Below are 26,288 nucleotides of genomic sequence, written 5' to 3'. Positions count from 1 at the left end.
TAATGGACTCAACTCCAACCCCCCACCCTCTTCCCCACGCTGGCCTCCCCTCTGAGAAATGTTTGGGTGAAAACACTAGATTTTAAGGTATAGTAATAAATAATACCTCAGACTAAAGTTAGATAATATAATTGACATTGCTGGATTCCTTGCAAGACCAGGAATATTTTGAATATACACGCTATATTTTTGCACAAAAGATAACATATTTGCTCTGTGTAAACAAAAATTTTACATTAGATCTAAAATTTGTATGTCTAATGCAAAATCCATGATGCTTTTATTCAAAATGATCATCATATTGTAAGAATTCCATCAATGTAAATTATATTCTGGCCGGTAATTTGTATGAAGTTTATGAGCTAAATAAAAAATTATACTTCACCTGAGTATATGGTAGATGCACCGCTAGTGGGAATTCCGGTTCTGGCAGGGTACCGTGTAAATGTAGAAACGCGTGAAACCAGAACCACGTAAAGCGGGTATTACTGTATATAATGTCAATATACACTAGAACTCTTAAATCACTGCTGTAATGTGATACAGGTGATTAATTTATCTCTTGTGCAAAATATGACGCTATATTCAAATTATTCGCTGTGATTGAGTTTTTGTTTTTTGCTCATATAATTTAATAGAAGTGACCCGGGAGAATATAATTTACATTGCTGGAATTCTTATAAGATAGTGATTAATTTGAATGTAAACATGCCATAGTTTGCACTAGACAAAAATTTTAGTAATCATTTTGTACATTATTCTGGTTACATGTACAGTTCAGCTTTGCCCTTAGGACAGTGAGTGCATGTAAATGAGTTTCAATAAATGAATAAAGTTACATATATCGAGCCAAAAATAATAGTTGAAAAACTTTATGTAGACAGAGCTTGGATGGCTAAATTTTAGAATGACCAATAACTTTAATACAGTACTGTATAAAAATGCACAAATATTAAAGAGTAAAATTTTCTTGATATTTACTCCAATGGAAACAAATGTAAACATAGAAGAGATTACTGAATTGGCTGAGTACCTCCTCAGCTTATCAGCTGATGTTCAAAACAAAACGTGATTTTTGTAAGGATTTCGTTAATCAATTTTTTTTTTCGTTAACCGAATTGAAGACTCTTATGGAAGGTAATTCGTTAATCAAAATTTTGTTAACCGAGGTGTTCGTTAACCGAGGGACCACTGTATACGTTCAGAACTAAACGAAGGATTAATTTGAAATATTCTGTAACATTCAATGCCATTATATCCTGAACACTGGGGTTAGTTATGCAGACTTTTCCCTGTGAAAAAGTCATAATTTTGAGCAACATATTACTGTACTCAAATATACTAAGCTAAAGGATTAAAAATTTTATCTCTTGTGCAAACTAAGAGATGATTATACTCAAATTAAACGCTATCTTGCAAGGATTCCAGCAATGCAAGTTATATTCTGCTAAGTCAAGTCTGTAACATTTTATACGACAAAATCTTTAAGTTTAAAAGCACTTCACCCTCTAAAATCCTTATTGTCTTCTGGTTGGGAGGAGGGGGGAAAGGGAGGTGAGGTGTTGACAGCCAGGAGGGGAGATTACCGGGTGAGTAATTTTCAGTGTAGGGGAGGGGGGTCAGGGACTCAGGATTATACAATACAGTAAGTCCTCATTGAACATTAATCCTTTGAACAAATCCACACGATAATGAAAGCAAGTTTTTACCACCCATTTGTCAATTAACGAAAGAATGTTCTACTATTACAAAAGGTAAGTCACCCCCACCTTTCTGCTTTCTCACCACCACCACTACCTCTATTATCACCACCTAAATAATAATTTCACCTTCCTTCCTCCCTCCCACTGTTCTCACCGACACTGCCTCTCTCACTCATTATATGACTGTCATTCATGATAATACAATATTGTACAGTACTGTACTGTGCATTGTTTATTTGTTATTCTCACTCCGTAATTTAAAATTTATGTAACGTAATGTAGAAGGAATATGACGTTGGTCATTTATACTTACAATCAATTCTGTGGGTAGACATCAGCTATTCAATTGTGTATGGCAGTGGTGCAGCCAGTGTTACCAAACAAACCGATTGACGCATCATTTCCTCACCACCTCCTCCCTCCCACACCCCCACTGTATCTCACCAACATTCTGCCTCTTTCATTCTACCATTGCTGTTATTCATGATAGAATATTGTACATCAAAGAAGCTGGGTTTTTTTCTAAAAAACAGTTTTTGTGATATAGTCCAGAATGTGACATGTAGCTTTACACCTAGGTATGTAAATGCCAAGCATTAATTCGCCAGGCCAACATACAGACAATTAAAACATCTAATAATTACTTAAATACGTAATATTAGGAGGACACGTCGCTACCTGGCATTTAATTGCAATTCTCAAAACCCCCTCCCGCACCCTCCATCACATGCATTGCTACTGTTATCTCTTGCTCTAGAGCGAGCAGGAAACAAAAGTCAACTCTCGAAGGGTGGAGATGGGTGGGATGTCGACGTCGCATTCTGGATTTTATCACAAAATCTGGTTTTTAGAAGAAAAAAAAAAGGATTTTTGTTCAGTCCAGAATGCAACGTCTAGCTTTGATTACCCGAGCAGGAGGTGGAGAGGGAGGTGACATTGCGTATAAGGCTCCGCTAGCTTAAGTCCAGATTATAATTACAGTATAAAGTTTTTGGAATATTTTCCAATATTAGGAACATTTACCGGAAGGTAAAATGTTAATTTACATATCTCAATGAGGATACTCACTTTATTCTGATGAAGAAAAAGGTTTTGGTTGTGGAGATTGACTAGGTTGGGGGGAGGGGACCCCAGCACCACCACTTGTGAAGCATCTTTCGGAGAAAGATGAAGATGGCAGTTTTGAAAGGTTTTTGAAGATTTCCAAAAGCTCACTTCTTTGATCTGACTGAGGCTCACATGCCGCAGAAAAACCACAGACCCTGCTTATTTCCTGGTGTCATGTGCCAAATTTTTTTTGCCAGGGTTTGCTTGACTCACCAACTGAGAAAACTATTTTGTCATTTGACTAGGAGACAATTTCTTACCATCCTATGATGAGAATACATAGGGGCCTCGATTAGGGAATCTGGTTAACCATTCTTGAAGAATCTTAACTGGGCACAATATATGAGGAACCCTTGCCTCATCCATTAGCCGTTTTATCCTGTAGGAAAAAGAGCGACATCTTCCTCAGAAAATACCAATAATGATGGATTATTGGAAATTGAAATCAGCTTACTGATTCTCGTACCTGTTGCTATTGCTAGAAGGAAGGCTGCCTTCTGGAGCAATCTGTCCCGGTTCAGATTTATACAGTATTTTAAGTAGGCCCCATAAGAAGTTTAGTAACTTTATCTAGAGACCAAGGTGGGATTCTCTAAAGCCGAGGGGGTCTCTGAATGAAAAAGGACGATCTGAGCATTTGATAAATTTGTGGGTTCAAAGAAATATTAAAACCCCATGCCAGAGGGTCACCCAATTCTGATTTATAAGATGCAATTGTAGATCCTTGAAGACCTTTAATTCTTAATTCTAACACCACTGTTTCCGACAATGTGATTGGAGTCGTTAACCTGATAAATTCTTGAAAAAGTTTCCAAGCTTTCTCATATTGCATAGAAGTTTGGGGTCTATGACTTGCTATCACTTGGTTAACTATAATGGAATTACCCAAAAATCTATTTAAACATCTTTTGAGAAACTCCAAGCGTGAAGTGCCAAGGATATCTCGAACTGAGGGTGCAGTACCTAGTCTTGACATCCTTGTTGCAATTGTAGTGGATGCGGGCCCCATTCCAAAAGACCAGACACCACGGATGTAGGAACTAATATGGTGCAATTAAGTGGACCTCTCCCTGGAAGGATCTGAGTTTTTTATCCAAATTGGGAAAAATTTTCACAGGTGGGAACAGATAGATTGAATTCCAACGGTTTGAATCTATGAGTTGAGCATTTTCTAAAAGATTCGATCGTTCTACAGATGCATAAGTTGGAATCTTGTGATTGTTTTATGAGGCAAAGAGATCTATTTGTGAAGTCCCAAACCTCCTCACTACTCTTGAACTTTGATATCGTTAGGGACCATTCTGTTTCCGTCGATACTGGCCTGAGACGGGACAACGCATCTGCCCAATTGTTTTGTACTCCCGGTATGTTTATGTGTTAGTCTCAAAGAGAGTTGCTCCACTTCCCTTGACGGAACTCTCCATTTGAGGAATGGTATCCCCAATCTATCTCGAACGCTTCCGTACAAACGACCAAGTCTGTTTGAGGGGGACCCCAGGGAGATGAACCGATTAGATCGTCCAAATTTGTCTATCATGACAAATGATTATTGATTTGAATAGGGAGAGAAGAAGCAATATTTTTGTTTCTGTGAAGCAACTTCGAACCCAGATGAGTTAGTTGCTTCTTCCTTAACGTGCCCCAAGGAACTATTATGGTGGCAAAATTCAACAGACCCAGTTGTTTTTCCCAATCGTGCCAAGAAACCTCTTGCTTTACACAAAAGGCTTCTACTTGGTTTATCACTTCTGTTACCTTTGTTTCTGGTAGACTGACTGACTGCTTATTGGTGTCCCAATGGAGGGAGACCTAACCAATCCAATTTCAGACATGGCATGAAATTTGACTTGACCTGGTTTTTCTTTATTTCTAGGTTTTGAAATAGTACTAGTGTATGTTGGGTCGCCCTTTGACAGTCTTCAAAAGAGTTTCCAACTATCAGCCAATCGTCTAGATAAGCAAAAGTTCTTATGCCCTCCTTCGCAAGGATCTCTCTGGGGATGTTCGCCAGTTTTGTAAACACTTTTGGCATCACCATGAATTGATAACTTACATCCCCCACTGCGAACACTAGAAACTTTCTGTACCTGGGGGAAACAGACACGTGATAATAGGCATCTTTGAGATCCACTTTTGAGATCCAAGCATTGGGCGGAAGTAGGTGCCTCAGATGATCATAAGTGAGCATCTTGAAACTATTTTTATTTTATTTTACAGTAAAACCTCGATTAACCGCCCACATATGTGGGGAACGGCCCGACGGAAAATCCAAAAGGTCGGTTAATAGTAAATAAAGTCTACGGAAATAAAACATACATTTTCAACGTACCTATCCCTAACCTACCTCATTTAAGTTCCTCTATTCATTTTTGTTCATTTGCCATTCATAGTTCAATAGAATTTGCTTTAAAACATTAACCACTTTAGTAAATAAATATGAACCAGCACAGAAACCGTGAATAAAAAATGGAAAAGTCAAAGAACATGTCATCACAAAAATTGTGACCAAGTCCCAGGTTGCTGATCTGACTTTCTGCCTCATTTACACACAATTGCAGGGTCTCAAGTGTTTCTCTTACTTTGACAACACAACACATTGTATCATCATAATAATACAAGGGAGATAACATTTTCTCCCAAACATAATCAATATGACTCGTAACTGTGATATTTTAGTAAGGTATTTCATTTAATATCTCTTATTGTTATATAAGTCACCAGTGTGACAATCATAAACAACTAACTCACTATATCATACACCTCTCCCTTCTCTTATCTCATTTATCCCTCAACTCAATGAACTTTGTTTCTTAATCAAGCTAACTTCATTTTAGAACACTTATAATTTGAGGGATCACCAAGTTCTCTATTTGTTGCCAATCAGGATGCACAGACATCACCGCTTCAACTAATCATGCTTGAGCGATGATGCCTGAGTGATAGGTTGACAGTGCTGAGCTGCTATCATAGCGCTCCATTAGCTAACATCGTTCACCATTACTCTAGCAAGATGTATATAGTTCTCATTTAACCCATACTGAGGATACAAGGTTCATCCCAACATAACTCTACATTGCTAGTAAGACCGAAAGGTCAGCGTCCGGAAGGATCACTAAGACTAGCAGCCTTGCTAAAGTTCGCCTGGAAAGGCTGAACCCTACTGAGGACATGAATAATATTGAGCTATGAAGAGAAAACATAACTCTGGCCTGAATGCTAAGAGTACAACATAACTCTAGATTGCTAGTAAGACCGAAAGGCCAGCGTCCGGAAGGATCACTAAGACTGGCAGCCTCGCTAAAGTTCGCCTGGATAGTCTTATCCCGCAACTGAGGACATTAACAAAATAGAGCTATGAAGGCTTAACTCTGTCCTGCATACTGAGAGTCATCAGAAAACCCAGGGCGGAAGCCCGTAAAGTTTCGTGAACAAACATGAGAAGAGGGAGAGGGATGGCCACATATATCATGGTATTCATTGTTTGCACGTGTATAATTGGGACAAAGAATTTTTATTTTTTTTATACAGTATATATACAGTCAACCCTCACTTTACGGGGTCCCACATTCCGCGTTTCCACGTTTAAGCGGTGCCCTGCCGGAACCTAACATGCTCACATTCCGCGGTGCGTGTATCCCATTACGCGGAGAGCGGCTGGCGAGCCGGGCCATTTTTGGATCCAAACCTCCCGCCATCCGCCATGTTGTGTAAGCGGCGCGAACATGGTGCGCACAAGGTCGCCCAGTCATCAAAACATTACCCGCCACCCACTACAGCCGGCCCAAGTCAGTGATAGTGATAATTATAGTAAGGATATGGACTTATATGAACTTTGGGGGGTTTGACAAAGAGGCCCTGCAAGCCTCTGTGGTGGATTGTGATACAATTGATACAAGTGATACAGGTGAGGGCCAATAATCTGCCCTCTGCCTCGGTACCAACCGCCCATCCCCGTGTGCCCAGCCATCTTTTCTACAAATGTAAGTGTTAAAAAACCTAATATTATTGATATTTCTCTTAATTAATAATTGTGTGTGCATACCATCATAAAGTTAAGATAATATTTTTACTACAACATAGTTGTGTGTCGTCAAAAAGTGGAGTTTGGGGGTCGGCCCGGACTCTATTTCAATTAATCCCATATGTTATGTTATTCACTTTACGCGTTCCTCACTTTCCGCGGCAACCTGTGGGTTCCATTAACCGAGTAAAGTGAGGGTTGACTGTATATCAATATCTATATATTCTATCAGTGAAAACAAGCCCGGATGGGCATAAAACAACGTCATTCACTTAGTGATTTGAAAGCAAAGGAACTTAGTCACTAAAGATTGACTGTGACTCGATTTCTTCACCATGCTAAGATGTATATATCAAAAATAAAATCCTCGTGGCACATAATATTTCAGTTATTACAACAGCAAATTAGCGGAGCTTTCCTTGCGCATATTTACAGCTGATTCGCCAGGCAAGAAGATGACGGTAGCAATGCGTGTGATGGAGGGTGCGGGAGGGCGTTTTGAGAATTGCAATTAAATGCCAGGTAGTGACGTGTCCTCCTAATATTACATATTTAAGTAATTATTAGATGCTTTAATTGCCTGTATGTTATCCTGGCGAGTTCATTTACATTCCTAGGTATAAAGCTAGACGTCGCATTCTGGATTGAACAAAAATACTGTACAGTGAACCCTCACTTTACGCGGTTAATTCAACCCACGGCGGCCCACGTAAAGTGAACAACATAACATATGGGATTAATTGAAAGAGAGACCGGGCCGACCCCCAAACTCCACTTTTTCACACACAATACCTACGTTGTAGTAAAAATAACTTCTTAATTTTATGATGGTATGCACACACAATTAATAATTAAGAGAAATATCAATAATATTAGGTTTTTTAACACTTACATTAGTAGAAAAGATGGCTGGGCACACGGGGATGGGGGGTTGGTTCCAAGGCAGAGGGCAGATTATTGGCCCTCACCTGTATCACTTGTATCAATTGTATCACTATCCACCACAGAGGCTTGCAGGGCCTCTTTGTCAAACCCCTCAAAGTCCATATAAGTCCATATCCTCACTATCATTATCACTATCACTGACTTGGGCCGGCTGTGGTGGGTGGCGGGTGAAGAACTCGGTAATGTTTTGATGACTGGGCGACCTTGTGCGCACCCTGCTCGCGCCGCTCTCCGCGTAAAAAGGTACACACACCGCGGAAAGTGAGCATTCCGGTTTCGGCAGGGTACCGCGTAAACGTGGAAACGCGTAAAGTGGGACCGCATAAAACGAGGGTTGACTGTATTGCTAAACCGGTAAATAAAAACCAAATGAAGGTTTAACACAGTCGCCATTTGCATACTCTGCCAGCCTCCCCATAATAACAGAGACCAGCTGGGAGGTACAGTTGGCCACAGGAATAAGTATACACACTGTAGCTGTAAGGACCGAAAATGGTCTGGTAACGTTGAAACCGCGCATCCAGACGCATACACTCCATACACCATCTGGGAGGGAGTTACTTCACTATGTGTTTGCTGTTGAACACCTACATTTATCTGTATGTTCACTGTATGTTCCTTTACCTTTCTCTATTGATGGCTTTTGTTAAGCCACCAATGTATGTAATAAGTCATTTATGTCCAATGTATATTTTCAACCTTCGGGCTGCAGAACTTTTTCAATAAACCGTTAATTAATAGTAGTACTATTATTATTATCATCATGATGAAACTCTGTTCCTCTAACCTGTTATCTCCAACTATTTTCTGTTTCCCCTTCTTTATTCTTCTATTTACTCCTCTTCCTTTCTTTACTAATACAAACATCAGTAAAAATAAAGTAGGGTAAGAGAAAAAGTGAGGGAGGAGGAGGGAGCTGTACAATAACTGCAATCCTATACGGCAACAAGTTTACTACCATTGGATACAATATAATACAGTAAAACCTCGATTAACCGACCACATATGGGGGGAAGGGGCAGACAGATAATCGAAAAGGTCGGTTAATAGTACATAAAGTCGATGGAAATAAAACATACATTTTCAAAGTACCTTTCCCTAACCTACCTCATTTAAGTCCCTCTATTCATTTTTGCTCATTTGCCATTCATATTTCAATAGAATTTGCTTTAAAACATTAACCACTTAAGTAAATAAATATGAACCAGCACAGAAACCATGAATAAAAAATGGAAAAGTCAAAGAACATATGTCATCACAAAAATTGTGACCAAGTCCCAGGTTGCTGATCTGACTTTCTGCCTCATTTACACACAATTGCAGGGTCTCAAGTGTTTCTCTTACTATTGACAACACAACATACATACAGGTACATTGTTTCTCACTCTTGATTTTTTTTCATTTTTGCATTTCTTTATGGTTCTTTATTACTATTATTATTATTATCATTATCATTATTAATATTATTACATTATCGCCCCCCAGGCCCCGGTGTGGGTCAGTGACATGTGCCCGGGTGGGCTAATCCCCATAAAAAAAAAAAAAAAAAATTTAGTGGTTCGGGATTGACGGTTAATCCGAAAGTCGGTTAATCGAGGGTCGGTTAATCGAGGTTTTACCGTACTTGTAATATAAACACAAGACACTGGTAAAACATTCACAACAAATGTATTTATAACATACAGTTGTACCCCACTTAACGCGGTCAATAGAACCCAGAGGGTCCCGTGTTAAGTGAAATCCGCGTTAAGTGAACAACAGAACATATGGGATTAATTCCAATAGAAACCGGCCCGACCCCCAAACTCCACTTTTTGAAGACACATAACTATGTTGTAGTAAAAATAACATCTTAATTTTATGATGGTACATGCACACAATTAATACTTAAGAGAAATAGAGAAATACAGTCGCCAAGTTAATGTCCATTCAAATAATGGACTCAACTCCCTCCCCCTCTCACACTACACTGCCGGTTCTTCCCTCTCTGAGAAATTTTTGGGGGAAACCACTAAATTTTAATAAATAATACCTCAAACTAAAGTTAGGATAATACAATTGACATTGCTGGATTCCTTGTAAGACCAGGAATATTTTGAATATAAATGTCATATATTTTGCACAAAAGATAACATAGTTACCCAGAGAAAATTTTTATCTAAAATTTGTATGTCTAATGCAAAATATATGATGTTTATATTCAAAATGATCACCAAATTATAAGAATTCCAGCAATGTAAATTATATTCTGGCCGGGTAATTTGTATGAATTTTATGAGCTAAAACAGGCAGTCAGGCAGGGTGGCGGGTGGGGCAAATCTAAAAATAGCGTCTCGAGGCGGACACTCACCGCGTATATGTGGAAAAAATCCGTGTTAAGTGAAAGTTCAGCTCTGGCGAGGCACCGCGTATATGATAAAACGCGTTAAGTGAAACCGCGTTAGGCGGGGTAATACTGTATATGTAGGAATAAAACATAAATTACAGGTCATTTTGTATGTTCTGTTCAGGACAGTGTTACCAGATATTTTGTCTCAAACACGAACCGTAGGTGTATACAGTATTTATTCTTGAGGCAGACTGTATCTCCTCCATCTCCCAAGCAATGACCCCCCCCCATCCTACACTCTGAACCCTACTCCCCTCCCTCCCCTACCTAACACCTCACAGCTTGGTCCATCAGCTACAGTGCCATGATTAATCACTATTAAGCACTATTCTATCAGTAAACACTAATAATAACAGTAAATCCAGTGACATATGGCAGGGAGTGAGGAGAGTTACAACTGCAGAAGACACTCAACTAGGGGCCATTCACTCCCCTTACCTGCCTGTTGCTAGGCATATGTATGGGAGAAATACATATCTTGTATGTACAGTAGTCTAATTTGAAAATGATGATGGGCTCAGTAATAAACAAATAATATAAACCATGCATTTTTCTATGATAACATGATAAGAAACATTGTATCATTACTACAGTGAATGAATTAATATTCTCACAAACAACAATTGACAACTCTGTTTTTGTACCTTTAAGTTTTACTTGTTTTATTGTATTTTGATGTGTTGCAATTATTTTGTCACGGAGCTTAGTAAAGAAACACAACCCCCCTTATTAAATTAATTATATGGGAATAAAGGCTTCGATGAACATATTCCACCTAACGAAAGCATTTTAATGGAACCTAACCCTTTCAATCAATGGCGACTGACTGTAAAGGGAGTTTAAGTTTTTTGCTTATAAAATGTCACTGACTTAGAAGAATATAACTTGCATTGCTGGAATTCTTGCAATATAGCAATTAATTTGATTATAAACATCCCATAGTTTGCACTAGACATAAAAATTTTAGTAATTAACTTGGTACATTTAAGTACAGGTTGTGATAATTATAATGAATTTGCCCCATAAGATAAAGTACAGTGGTCCCTAGGTTAACGAACGGTTCGATTAACGAAATTTCGGTTAATGAATTAACTCCCATAAGAATCTTCAATTCGGTTAACGAATAAAACTTTAATTAACGAAATCCTTACGACAAACACTTTTGTTGTGAGCATCAGCTGATCGGCTAGTTCGCCAATACAATAATATGTTCCATGTTTACATTCGTTTTCAGTGGAGTAAATATCAAAAAAGTTATGTTCTTGAATATTTTTGCATTTTTTATATTAAAATTAATGGTTATCTAAAATTTAGCCATCCAAGCTCTGTCTACATAAAGTTTTTCAACTAATATTTTTGGCTCAATTATGTAACTATATTCATTTATTGAAACTCATTTACATGCACACACTGTCCTAAGGGCAAAGCAGTACTGTATATGTAATCAAAATAATGTACAAAATGATTACTAAAATTTTTGTTTCGTGCAAACTATAGCATGTTTACATTCAAATTAATCACTATCTTATAAGAATTCCAGCAATGTAAATTATATTCTCCCCGGTCACTTCTATGACATTTTATAAGCAAAAAACAAAAACTCAATTTAAAGGACATAAATAAACAAACAAATACTTCACTAGACCTTCGGTGCCAACTGTCAAACATGTCACTGTCACCTCCCTTTCCTCCCGCCCTCACCCCCCATTCCCCCCCCTCCCAGCCAGGGTTTGATGGTTATACAGTAGGCTTACAGTTTTTATCTTATATAATATCTCAGACTAAAGTTAGGAGAATATAATTTGCATTGCTGGAATCCTTGCAAGACAGGGAAAAATTTGAATATAAACATCATATATTTTGCACAAGAGATAAAAATTTTAGTACATTAGTGGAATACAGTGGGGTATGCTATAACGAACGGATCCTACTCCGAATATTCCTATAACGAACGGTTTTACCTATAAAATTGAGAATGCTATAACGAATGCAACTCCTACAACGAACGCGGATGAATACGGGACTATTTCGCCTGGCGCATGAATATTGTTGTACCGCGACCCACAACAAGAGCGTCAGGCGCCATCTTTGTCTCATTGTGTAGCCAGCGCCACCACTGTTATTGTTGAAATTTCGTCTTTTGATGTGGAAATAGAGTTATTTGTATAAATTTTGTTATACAAGTGTACAATTGTGACAATGAATCGTCCAAAGAGAGTGAGAAAGCTTATAACTCTTGAAACTAAGAAAGAAATCATAAAGAAACGTGAGGATGGAACAAGCATTGCGAAACTTAGTGATGAGTATGGGATGGCTAAATCGACTATACCGTATGTACGATTTTAAAGAATAAAGAGGAGTCGAAAACTGTGCAAGTGGCTAAGGGAATCTCTAGACTTAGCAAAGCAAGGTGTAATGTGATTGAGGAGACGGAAAATTTACTCTTAGTGTGGATAAAGGAGAAAGAAATGGCAGGTGATAGCATTAGTGAAGCTATAATTTGTGAGAAAGCCAGACAATTGTTTGAGGACCTTAAAGCCAAGACTCCCAGTGAAAGTGATAGTGATGTGCCAGTGTTTAGGGGTACCAAGGGGTGGGTTACTGGTTTCAGAAGGAGAAATAAATTACATAGTGTTGTGAGACATGGTGATGCTGCTAGTGCAGATAAGGAAGCAGCTAAGGAATTCCATGACATTTTTTTGAATGTTATTAAAGAGGGAGGCTTTGTTTCTCAGCAGGTATTCAACTGTGATGAAACTGGACTTTTTTGGAAAAAAATGCCTCGCTGTACATATATTACCAAGGAGGAAACTTCTGTCCCTGGCCATAAGCCAATGAAAGACAGGCTTACCCTCCTTCTTTGTGCTAATGCTTCTGGTGACTGCAAAATAAAGCCACTCCTTGTGTACCATGCAGAAAACCCCAGAGCTTTCAAAAACACTAGGAAGACCCGCCTTGGTGTTATGTTGCGGTCAAACCCAAAGGCTTGGGTGACCAGGAATTTATTCTCTGAGTGGGTGATTGAGGTGTTTGGACCCAATGTTCGGGAATACCTCAGGGAGAATAATCTTCCACTGAAAGCTTTGTTGGTGATGGACAATGCACCAGCCCACCCTCCTAAATTGATGGTTGAATTGCCAGAGGAGTTCAACTTCATCACTGTGCACTTCTTGCCACCCAACACAACACCTCTCATTCAGCCCATGGATCAACAGGTAATTTCTAACTTTAAGAAGCTGTACACAAAGGCACTGTTTAGAAAATGTTTTGCATCCACTTCTTCCAGTGATGTTAGCTTGAAGGAATTTTGGAAGTCACTTCAATATAGCAGATGCTGTTTTTTTAATTACCTCAGCCTGGAAAGAGGTTACTGTGAGGTGTCTTTGTGCTGCTTGGAGGCCATTGTGGCCTGAATGTGTCCTTCAAAGAGACTTTGAAGGCTTCGAAGAGTTAGAAGAAGAGGCTGTTGTTCATGAAATTGTGTCTCTGGGCAATTCCATGGGCCTGGAAGTGGATGATGATGATGAGTTGGTGGAAGAGCACAGTAAGGAACTGTCCACTGAGGAGCTGCTTGAGCTTCACAAAGAACAAAACAAGACACTGAAGCGGAGCTTAACTTCTGAGGAGTCAGGGGAGGAGGAGGACAAGGAGGAAAGCCGCATCATTCCAGCCAAAGATCTCAAGGATGCGTTCTTTTGCTGGAGCAAACTGTCCAAACTTGCTGAGGATTATCATCCTGATGTTGGTTCTGTACAAAAGGCCATCAGTGTGTTTAATGACAATGTTATGAACTACTTTTGGAAGGTCCAGAAATCAAGGTTGAAGCGGCCAACCCTGGATTCCTTCTTTACAAAGGTAACAAAAGAACCTACAGACAAAGTGCCTGTGAGACAGTCACCAAAGAGGGCTAGGAAGGATGACTCCTCTCCTTCCACCTCTTCTCCATAATTCTCTCCTCCCCCCTTCCCCTCTGCCTCCTGTCCTGCATGCTGAACAACACTAAGGTAAGATAAAGTACCGTATTTTTTACATTTTCCACAGAATTTTTTCAGTGTTAAGTGGTTGTATTTGGGGGCCTGGAACGGATTAATCCTATAACGAACGAATGCTATAATGAACGAGGTTCTAGAACCAATAAGATTCGTTATAGCATACCCCACTGTACTGTACATTTTAATAAGGAACAGTTTTTTAACTGAATTTTTGGGTAGATTTATATAAATTTCTTCATTTATTTTTATTCATTTACATGCACACACCATACTAAAAGAAACGTAAAAGAAATAAATGACCTAAGTGCAAACCTGTACTGTACATGTACATGTACTAAACATTTTTATGTCTAGTGCAAATTATAGCTTGTTTATACTCAAATTAATCACTATCTTACAAGAATCCCAGCAATGTAAATTATATTCTCCCAGGTCATTTCATTGGCATTTTATAAGAGAAAAGCTTTGTCACTCTTAAGGACTGATAAATAAACACACATTAGACCTTCGGCGCCAACTGTCAAACAAATCACCTCACTTCCCGCTCTCTCTCTCCCTCTCCCCCATCTGCCCAGCCAGGGTTTTAGGCTTACTACTTTTATCTAATATAATATCTCAGACTAAAGTTAGGAGAATATAATTTGCATTGCAGGAATCCTTGCAAGACAGCGGATAATTTGAATAAAACGTCATATATTTTGCACAAGAGATAAAAATTAATCACCTGTATCACATTACAGTAGTGATTTAAGAGTAAGAGTGTATATGTATGTATATATATATATAGTGATTTAAGGGCGATTTAGTGGAATTTTAGGAGTGTTTCTGACTTTATGCATTTTTTGGCTTTACTTTGTATGTCCTTTTTTGTGAGCTGGAACCAATTACCCAATATCCCATTGAAATAATGGATTCGGTTAACGAAACATTTTGTTAACGAACGACTCTGTGGAATGAACTGTGTTCATTAACCGAGGGACCACTGTATTCATTGTATGTGTCCCGAACCATCGAAGCTGCCGGACTATAAGGTCCTACATTAGCGAGGTCCAACCTGTACAGTAATATCTTCGTTAGCTGGAATCCCTCTTAACCAGAACTCTCAGATAGCTGGAATTTACATTTTCTCGGGAAATAATTCTCAAAGCCGGAATTTTCCGGAAAATTTCGGCTTTGGGATGATTTTGCAAGGGGGCACATTTTCTGGAAAATTCCAAGAAAATTTTCCGAAAACCCGAAAAATTCTGGGGATGAGATTTTTTTTTCGGGGCTTGAAAGATGAAAATCTGGAACATTTTCCAAAAATTCCGAGAATTTTTTTCTGGTACCCAGAAAATTCGGGGGATGGTAGATTTTTTTCTCGCTTTGTGAGATGAAATAATGCATTACAGTCGGCCCTTAACATACGCGGGGGTTACGTAACAGAGATACCCGTGGATCTTAAAAATCCGCGTATTTTTGCTGCCCCCCCCATGTCCTTATTTACTGTATACCTGTTCGAGTTTTTAAGACCAAATTGTTTGGCAAAAAATTGGGGGTTGACCTCTAAACGGGTAATAGTTTCGTTAAGTTGAAAAATATTTACCAGTAACTACCAGTAAACAATGGAAACGATGCACCAACGCACCACCAGCTGTGAGTGTCGGTACAGTTGCCAGGGCAGATCTCTTGCGTCATCATAGCAAGCCCAAAGTAGCCAAATCCATGGTATGGTAGCACAGGACGATGTAAAACATAAAGTATTCATTTATTGAAGTGTATTTATAGATACTGTGCATAAATTTTTGTTCATTACATTTGAAACATCAATCTTTGTTAATTAAATTTGAAACAAAAGAAAACTACGATACCGTATTTTCATTAAAATATTACATCACAAGTATATTTTACCGTAACTGTGACTGAATGAATATAGGTATTCTCGGAAATAAATATGGAAATGTAATATTTTTGCTGGAATGACGTACATATTACAGTGGAAAGTGGGATAAAATCATGACGAAAACAATGACTTTCGCTTTCTTTCGTTGTTCAAAAGATTTTACCGTAATCGCTTTTCGAATGGTTTTCAGTTAAAAAACTTTTGTACTGTACTCGTACTGTATTACAATAATATTCTATCCTATCATTAGCCTTATAATCCCACAACTGAAAACCATTCGAAAAGCGATTACGGTAACATCTTTTGAACGAAAGAAAGAAAAAGTCATTGCTATCGTCACAATTTTATCCCACTTTCCACTGTGATACGTACATCATTTCAGCAAAAATATTACATTTCCATGTTCTCAGAAATAAATGGTAGTTTTGTTGAAACGTAATGTACAGTATTTAATATTAAAATGCAAAAATAGCTATAAAAACAATTAATAAAGTGAACCCTCACTTTACGCGGTCAATTGAACCCACGGCGGCCCACGTAAAGTGAGAAACGCGTAAAGTGAACAACATAACATATGGGATTAATTGAAATAGAGACCGGGCCGACCCCCAAACTCCACTTTTTCAAACACAATACCTACGTTGTAGTAAAAATAACTTCTTAATTTTACGATGGTATGCACACACAATTAATAATTAAGAGAAATATCAATAATATTAGGTTTTTTAACACTTACATTAGTAGAAAAGATGGCTGGGCACACGGGGATGGGGGGTTGGTTCCGAGGCAGAGGGCAGATTATTGGCCCTCACCTGTATCACTTGTATCACTATCCACTACAGAGGCTTGCAGGGCCTCTTTGTCAAACCCCTCAAAGTCCATATAAGTCCATATCCTCACTATCATTATCACTATCACTGACTTGGGCCGGCTGTGGTGGGTGGCGGGTGAAGAACTTGGTAATGTTTTGATGACTGGGCGACTTTGTGCGCACCCTGCTCGCGCCGCTCTCCGCGTAAAAGGGTACACACACCGCGGAAAGTGAGAATTCCCTGTTCGGCAGGGTACCGCATAAACATGGAAACGCGTAAAGTGGGACCGCGTAAAGCGAGGGTTGACTGTACACTCGTAATGTACTGGCTGGCATCTCCACTCGTCCCTGCTCCCGCCAGTCACCTCCTCCCCGCTCTATCCCTCCGCCTCCTCCCCGCTCTATCCCTCCGCCTCCTCCCCGCTCTATCCCTCCGCCTCCTCCCGCTCTATCCTCCGCCTCCTCCCTCTATCTCCCTCCGCCTCCTCCCGCTCTATCCCTCCGCCTCCTCCCGCTCTATCCTCCGCCTCCTCCCGCTCTATCCTCCGCCTCCGCTCTCCCTCCGCGCTCTATCCCTCCGCCTCCTCCCGCTCTATCCCTCCGCCTCCTCCCGCTCTATCCCTCCGCCTCCTCCCCGCTCTATCCCTCCGCCTCCTCCCCGCTCTATCCCTCCGCCTCCTCCACATCGTCACTACTGTTGTATTACAATAATATTCTATCCTAATTCACTTGAATAAATACTACAATACCATATTTCTGAATATTTTCATTAAAATCCATCAAAATCATTTTCCTTGTAATCGTCTTCAACACCAAACAGCTCCTCCCAGTCTTCTCCTTGAACAGGGCTAGAGGGTACATGTTTTTCGAATCATTTTCAGTTAAAAAAATGTTACATCACATGTATATTTTACCTAAACTGTGCCTGAATGAATATATTCTCAGAAATAAATAGTAGTTTTGCTGAAACATGATGTATTTCAATGTAAAATAGGATAAAATACATGACGAAAACAAAAGGCTTTACCTAACCTTCCGATGTTCAAGAGATGTTACTCGTTTTTATAATAGTTTTCGGTTAAAATACTGTTATATTACAATGATATTCTATTCATACTGTGCTTGATATAATGCATTCACGGAAATGTAATATTTTTGCTGAAATGACGTACGTATTCCAGTGGAAAGTGGGATAAAATCGTGACGAAAACAATGACTTGCTTTCTTTCGTTCAAAAGATGTTACCGTAATCGCTTTTCGAATGATTTTCAGTTCAAAAAATTGTTGCATCACAAGTGAATTAGGATAGAATATTATTGTAATACAAAAGTTTTTTAACTGAAAACCATTCGAAAAGCGATTACGGTAACATCTTTTGAACGAAAGAAAGCGAAAGTCATTGCTTTCGTCACTTTCCACTGTAATACGTACGTCATTTCAGCAAAAATATTACATTTCCATATTCTCAGAAATAAATAGTAGTTTTGCTGAAACGTATTGTATTTCAATGTAAATTAGGATAAACTACATGAAAACAAAAGACTTTACCTAACCTTCCGATGTTCAAGATATGTTACTCGTTTTTTTAATAGTTTTTGGTTAAAATACTGTTATACTAGTGATATTCTATTCATACTGCGCTTGATATAATACATTCACGGAAATGTAATATTTTTGCAACTACAATGCTGATGTCAACACAAGCGTGGTTACAGCGAGACTGACTGAGTGAGGGAGAGCTATGCGTGTGTGTGTGTGAGGTTGCGGGAGCGTGCGGTGTCCTGTGTTCGGTGCCGCACGCGGGTTGAATGGCGCGCGATTTGAATGTACTTCAATTACTTCAATGTACAGAATATTCCTCCGGCGGGGCAATCCGCGTATTTGCAAATCCGCGTATGCTAAACCCGCATATGTTAAGGGCCGACTGTATTCTCCAAAATTCCGGTACCCTGAAAAATTCCGAGAATGGGAGATTTCTTTCCGGGTTCAAGAGATGATGTAATGTACATTTTCTGGAACTTTCGAGAAAATTTCCCAGTACCTGGATACAAGGGATTTTTTTTCCGAGTTTGAGAGTTGTCCCATTACCCAGAAATTGCTCATTTCCGGAAGTGCTCCGCACCAATTGTTCCGGTTAATGGAGATATCACTAGTATATAATCATACTTTAGGCAGCAATTTAGTGACTTTTATATTAACATAACAACAATAACATAATATGTGTATCCTGTATATTTACAATAGGTGAAATTTAGGTTTGATTTTTACTCTCTGGTTCCAAAACAAAAAAATGTAGCTGTGATACCATGAGTTGCTTTATTTTTGAATGTTTCTTTTATTTCTTTTTTGTTTTTGCTTCCCTTCCTTTTTATTAGATTCTAAATCCCCTTCTTTTGTTGGGTATGTGTTGCTTATATATTTTGACACAACCTTGGTCCAGGGGATTGGGGGGCGGGAGGGGTGCAATTGCACCACCCACCCCCCAGCGAATGCTCATGCTTTTTTACACATTCAGTTGTTATTGGTTTAGTTATGTTTACAAGCTTACAAGCAAACATAATACAGTCGTCCCTCGGTTAACAAATGCCTAAGTTAACGAAATTTCGGTTAACGAATTACCTTCCATAAGAATCTTCATTTCGGTTAACGAACAAAAATTCGGTTAACGAAATTCTTACAAAAATGTTTCGACATGCTGTGGCTTGCTCACCAGCTGGAAGATTAGTCCACCAATACAGAAATCGGTTCTAGGGCTTACATTCATTAAAATTGGAGTGAATATCAAGAAGGTTGTACTATTCAATAATTTTCCAAGTTTTATATTAAAATTTTTAGTCATTTTAACACTTATTTAACATAATTGCAGTACTGTACAGGGAACTAGTTTTTGGTGCGCCCATCAGCCACTTCACTCACCCGCCAAGGCCTCAGTTTGTATCTCTGTTCAGTGGAGGAAACATCCTGCTTGTGGGTCTCTTGAAAACAGAGTATTTTTACGTTTTTACAGTACAATTATTGGTCATTCTGAAATTTATTTAACATATTGACAATATATAGTGCAGTGCAGTGTTGATTTAAAGAAAATAATCTTGAATTACACCTAGTGAACTTAAAATTTTATGGGTGAAATGACAGCATGAAGCATGGGGTGATTTCTCTTCCACCCCCACTTCCTTCTCTTCTCCCTTCTCCTCCACCCCCACTTCTAATTCCCATCATCATCATCATCATCAACCAGAAGCCTTCTACATACACACCTCAAAGTAAGTGTACTTTACTGCATTTTTTTTTTACTTTGTATGTAATTTTCAGTGAGCTGGAACCAATTACCCAAAATCCCATTGAAACAATGGTTTCGGTTAACGAACGACCTTCTGGAACGAATTGTGTTCGTTAACCGAGGGACCACTGTATTTCTTGGGCAGTCTTTAATACTCTAGCTAAAAACCTAATATTGAGTTTGTGGGTTACAGGGGTGAGGTAAGATGTTTGGAGACAGCCCAACCAACTAGTAAGCAGACCACACCTGCAGTCAGCAAAGATGAGGGACTGAGACCAGAGAGACTGTATGAATTGTTTGACTGCTCAGTGTCTGGGGATAGTCTGGAGTTACAAACCCCTTGAGTAATGATAGGAAGATGGTTAAGTCTCCATGGACCAACAGGAAGTTATAAACATACTAAATATTACAATTCCCACCAAGATGTCACAACCCAATGTATGGATTGGAGAAGATAATTCCTGGCAGCAGGTGTCTCAATGTCTACTTGCCAAGAGGATTAAGTGAATGAGTTAGATGTATCAAGCGGTGCGGTGATGCCAAAACCAAAAAAAAAGAGATCTTATGGTGTCAAGTGAAGAATTTTAGACTATCAAAACAACATCATTACTGACCAGAAACACATTGGAGGTCGTCTGGAGGGAATAATAAAGCTGTACACAGAATGGGCTCTTGGTCCTGGCCAATGCATCCCTCTCTGTAATCACTGGTAGAGAAAAGTATTTACTATATTACATAAAATTACAATTTTTGCACACTCACTCACTCACTCTCTCTCTAGAAGATTTCAGACACAAATCCATATTTGACTTCGGGTAAAAGTCTGGAATAATCACATGAAACATTTGCTGTCTAGATTACTGCACTGTACTGTATGGGCACACTGTAACAACTAATTTTATATAAACTAAAGACAACCCATGATGGCAATATACGACAAGATGAAATTTGAATTAAACATTGTGAATACTGTGGTGGGGAACAGATTCTACGAAAAGACATATTTAAACCAAAGCACCAAATTAATACATCAATATATTGTACAGTAGAACGTCGATATAACACAAGATACGTTCCAAGAGAGGTCGCTTTAAACCGAATTCGTACTAAATCGAAGTGTTGTTTCAATGGAATAATCTAGTTTGGTGCTTGAGAGAAACAAAACATTGTTTTTTGTAGTATTATGTTAAAACAAACACTCATAAATCAACACAGCTAAAACTATGGGACATGAAATGCCTGTTTACTAGTGATCAGCTGATGTGAAGATTGGGGAGGGGGGGAGAGGTGAGGTGATATGTTTGACTGTTGTTGCCAAGGTCTATTGTTTATTTATTTATCTGTCCTTAAGAGTGACATTAAGTTTTCCTCTTATAAAATGTCACTGAACTGACCTCGGAGAATATAATTAACATTGCTGGAATTCTTATAAGATGGTGATTAGTCTGAATATATACATGCTATAGTTCGCATTTTATTACAAAGGGCAAAAATTTTTATCTCTTGTGCAAAATATATGATGTTTATATTCAAATTATTCACTGTCTCGCAAGGATTCTAGCAATGCAAATTATAGTCTCCTAACTTTAGTCTGTGAGATTATATAAGATAAAAACTGTAAGCCTATAACCACCCAACCCTGGCTGGGAAGATGGGGGGGGGGGTGACAGTGACACGTTTGACAGTTGGCGCCGAAGGTCTAGTGAAGTATTTATTTGTTTATTTATGTCCTTTAGATTGAGTTTATGTTTTTTGTTTATAAAATGTCACAGAAGTGACCGGGGAGAATTTAATTTACATTGCTAGAATTCTTATAAGACAGTGATAAATTTGAATAAACAAATGCTATAGTTTGCATTAGATATACACATTTTAGTTTATTAGGAAACTTATTACAAATGGCTAAAATTTTTATCTCTTGTGCAAAATATATGACGTTTATAATCAACTTATTCACTGTCTTGCAAGGATTCTAGCAATGCAAATTATAGTCTCCTTACTTTAGTCTGTGATATTATATAAGATAAAAACTGTAAGCCTATAACAGCCCAACCCTGTCTGGGAAGATGTGGGGGGGGGGAGGGTAAGCGACAGTGACATGTTTGACAGTTGGCGCCGAAGGTCTAGTGAAGTATATATTTGTTTATTTACGTCCTTTAGATTGAGTTTTTGTTTTTTGCTTATAAAATGTCACAGAAGTGACAGGGGAGAATTTAATTTACATTGCTGAAATTCTTATAAGATAGGTTGCTACAGGTTGCACTCGACAAAAATTTAAGTAATCATTTAGTACATTATTTTGAGTACATGTACAGTACAGCTTTGCCCTTAGGACAGCTTAGCATGCCCAGAAAAACATTAGGTGCAAATTTTAAAATATGATATGCCAGACAGTCTCGCGCAAAATAGGAAAGATTGGCTTTAAATTAAAACATTATCCTTAATTGTGGGTGTCACTTTAAATCAAAAATCTTAAATTGAATCGCTTTAAATCGACGTTCTACTGTATAAGTTCTGACCTTAAGCAAATCATACAATTCACTGATCATGGTTGTGGACTGAGACCCAGGAAACATTTTGAAAATACTGACTGAGACTAATACAATACTGTACATTATAGAAGTAAAAGGCTTTATACCTTTTGTTCTTGTTGTAAAAGTTATTTGCATTTTGCTAAATATTCAACGTGAGTCCCGCTGTCATGGTGGTGGTGGGGGAGCCAACACAACTAATACTTAGCCAAAAAGAGTACCTGATACCTCTGTGAAAGAATCGGTCTAAATGGAGATAATGTTTTGAAGGTTTTCTCTACTAGGTGTGAGTCTAACCCAAGTGATGGGGATGTTCTGGTGAAGCCTAGAACACAATCTCAGGAAATTCTTTCATGTATGCTGGTTGTGGAGATTCTTAGTGAACATCAGCCAAAATTAAGGGACAGATTCTGAAATTGCACTTTATGTTGAGTCCAAAACTGGGTGTCTTGGCTACCCTCCCTCTTCCCAGTGGGCAGTGATGAAGTCTGCTGGACTGAATGGATTGTCCTGGTCTCCAATTTGGCTGATCAGGATGAAGGGTGAGTGCGGGGTGCATACAGTTTATTGATGAGAAACCATTACTCATTGCTTTTTACTTTAAATGGCGACTGTTGATTTCAGTAGAACCTTTTCAGGAAGCTCAGTTGTGATAGGATGGTCTATTGTCAAAAGGTTTCCAAAGTTTTCACCCACAGACATGGTGAGCAAATCACATGAGTTGCTTAGCTCAAGGCTCAGCTTTAAAATGATATTTGAGATTCATTACAGTACAGTACTTCATTATACTTACCCTGTTCGACCATGTTCTTGTGCACAATGTCCGACTTCTTGACTACTTTGATGGCATATAACTGATTCTGGTTGTCCTTTTTACACCCCAGAAATACTTTTCTGTTAATATAAATAAAACAAAAATTAGATGAACTAGATAACTACATGTATTATAAAAGTATAACAATGGAAATATTAACATCATTCTCCCCAGTGAAAGAGAGGTGAATTATGTACATGATAAATTTTACTAATGCAGGTTGAAACACTCTAGTCTGGCACCCTTGGGACCCGACCAGTGTCGAACCATAGAAACTGACCCCAGAAAACCCTCTACCGCTCACACAACTTTCTATTTCTTTTTTTTTTTATAGGGATTAGCCCACCCGGGCACAGGTCACTGACCCACATCGGAGTGGGGTGGGGTGGGGGGAGGGATTTAATAATAATAATAATAATAATAATAATAATAATAATAATAATAATAATAATAATAATAATAATAATAATAATAATAATAATAATAATAATAATAATAATAATAATAATAATACAGTCAACCCTCACTTTACGCGGTCCCACATTCCGCGTTTCCACGTTTACGCGGTGCCCTGCCAGAACCCAGGATGCTCACATTCCGCGGTGGGTGTACCCCTTTACACGGGTGAAGTATAATTTTTTTATTTAGCTCATAAAATTCATACAAATTATCCGGCCAAAATATAATTTACATTGCTGGAATTCTTACAATTTGATGATCATTTTGAATATAAATATCATAGATTTTGCATTAGACATACAAATTTTAGATATAATGTTTACTCTGAGTAAATATGTTATCTTTTGTGCAAAATATATGACATTTATATTCAAAATATTCCTCGTCTTACAAGGAATCCAGCAATGTCAATTATATTATCCTAACTTTAGTCTGATTTATTATTTATTACTAAAAAGGTAAACAGTCTGGTATTCCCACACATTTATCTGGTACGGACGGTTGGTGGGGGGTGGGGGGGAGGGGGGAGGGAGGGACCGGCGACCGACCACCTGGCATGTGTGAAGAATATTTTTTTTTGTATTAACTGAAGATTTTTATTTTAGCTCATAAAATTCATACAAATTACCCGGCCAGAATATAATTTACATTGCTGGAATTCTTACAATTTGATGATCATTTTGAATATAAACATCATATATTTTGCGTTAGACATAAAATTTTTAGATATAATGTTTACTCTGAGCAAATATGTTATCTTTTGTGCAAAATATATGACATTTATATTCAAAATATTCCTGGTCTTACAAGGTAATATTTAATACTAAATGTTAAAATCTAGTTTTTTCACCCACCCTTTCTCTTGAAGGGAGGGTTGGTGGGAGGTGGGGGGGAGGGTTGGGACGGACTGACCATCTGGCTCTGTTGGAAGAGGGGTGAAGGCAAGGTGGGGTACTTTGATTGACAGATAGTGTTAACGCTCATAGGAGCGTTATTGGTTTGTTGCTGGAGAAATAAACCCTCAAAGTTGACGCGTACCATATAATTCGGTCAAAACCTGTTAAAGAACATTTCTCATATAACAAATGCTGTTATCTCAGGACACATACGGTATTATGAAATACAATCAATATACAGTACATAGCCTGTTAACATCTTAAATATAACTCGCATGTTATAACTATTGATACAGGAGACAATTGGTATAATATGATCAAATTGCAGTACACAAATATACTTATTAAAGTTATTTAGAGTTTCATAGCAGATTCTAATACTTCACGATCACTCACGTTTTAGGGTCTAGTGGTCTGAATCAACGTGTTGTCTGTCCTGAAGAAATCAGTAGACTACCCTCGAGGGCAATCTCAGCCCGGAGGCGAGGGCCATATGTTTTCGTATTGAAACACCTCAGCAGATTGGTCAGCAAATTCATTGTCAACACTATATCTCTTATCTCATTTCATCCCCTCTCTCTCTCTCTCTCTCTCTCTCTCGCCTAGTTTATCTTATTATGGTTATCCCTCTCTTTCTCTCTCTTCTAGCTTATCTTACTGTGGCGGTAACAGATAGTGTCTGAAGAATATTTCTTTTTTTTTATTAACTGAAGACATTTGTTTTAGCTCATAAAATTCATACAAATTACCCGGCCAGAATATAATTTACATTGCTGGAATTCTTACAATTTGATGATCATTTTGAATATAAACATCATAGATTTTGCATTAGACATACAAATTTTAGATGTAATGTTTACTCTGAGTAAATATGTTATCTTTTGTGAAAAATATATTACATTTATATTCAAAATATTCCTGGTCTTACAAGGAATCCAGCAATGTCAATTATATTATCCTAACTTTAGTTTGAGGAATTATTTATTACTATACCTGGTTTTCCCCCAAAAATTTCTCAGAGGGAAGAGCCAGTGAGTGTAGTGTGAGAAGAGGGGGAGGGAGTTGAGTCCATTATTTGAATGGACATTAACTTGGCGACTGTATTTCTCTATTTCTCTTAAGTATTAATTGTGTGCATGTACCATCATAAAATTAAGATGTTATTTTTACTAGAACATAGGTATTGTGTCGGAAAAATTGGAGTTTGGGGGTCAGCTGGTCTCTATTTCATTTAATCCCATATGTTATGTTATTCACTTTACGCGTTTCTCACTTTCCGCAGTACCCTGTGGGTTACATTAACCGCGTAAAGTGAGGGTTGACTGTACTTGCAGTGTGTTTAATGTATTACAGTATATTATAAATAAATAAATAAACAAATAAATCGGCAAATCTATTTCAAGTAAATGGAAATATTTTACTCACACCAACATTAGTTCCAGTTAAATAACTGATGCT

General features: G+C 38.2%; 1 protein-coding gene across 4 annotated transcripts in view; it reads right to left on the bottom strand.

Moving 5' to 3' along the window:
- LOC121867245 (serine/threonine-protein kinase greatwall-like) overlaps window positions 1-26,288 on the bottom strand; it is a 219,980-nt gene that overhangs the window by 133,336 nt on the left and 60,356 nt on the right. For all 4 annotated transcript variants that reach the window (XM_042367099.1, XM_042367097.1, XM_042367098.1 and 1 more), the window contains 2 exons: window positions 23,455-23,555; window positions 20,745-20,836 (listed from right to left, as the gene is read on the bottom strand). In XM_042367099.1, the coding sequence (XP_042223033.1) occupies window positions 20,745-20,836; window positions 23,455-23,555 (193 nt within the window). The remainder of the gene's footprint in view (window positions 1-20,744; window positions 20,837-23,454; window positions 23,556-26,288) is intronic.

Source organism: Homarus americanus, unplaced genomic scaffold (genome assembly GCF_018991925.1).
Source record: "Homarus americanus isolate GMGI-L3 unplaced genomic scaffold, GMGI_Hamer_2.0 scaffold6317, whole genome shotgun sequence".
NCBI lineage: Eukaryota > Metazoa > Arthropoda > Malacostraca > Decapoda > Nephropidae > Homarus > Homarus americanus.
Note: the sequence above shows the minus strand (reverse complement) of the source record. Positions and strands in the feature narration are given on the sequence as shown.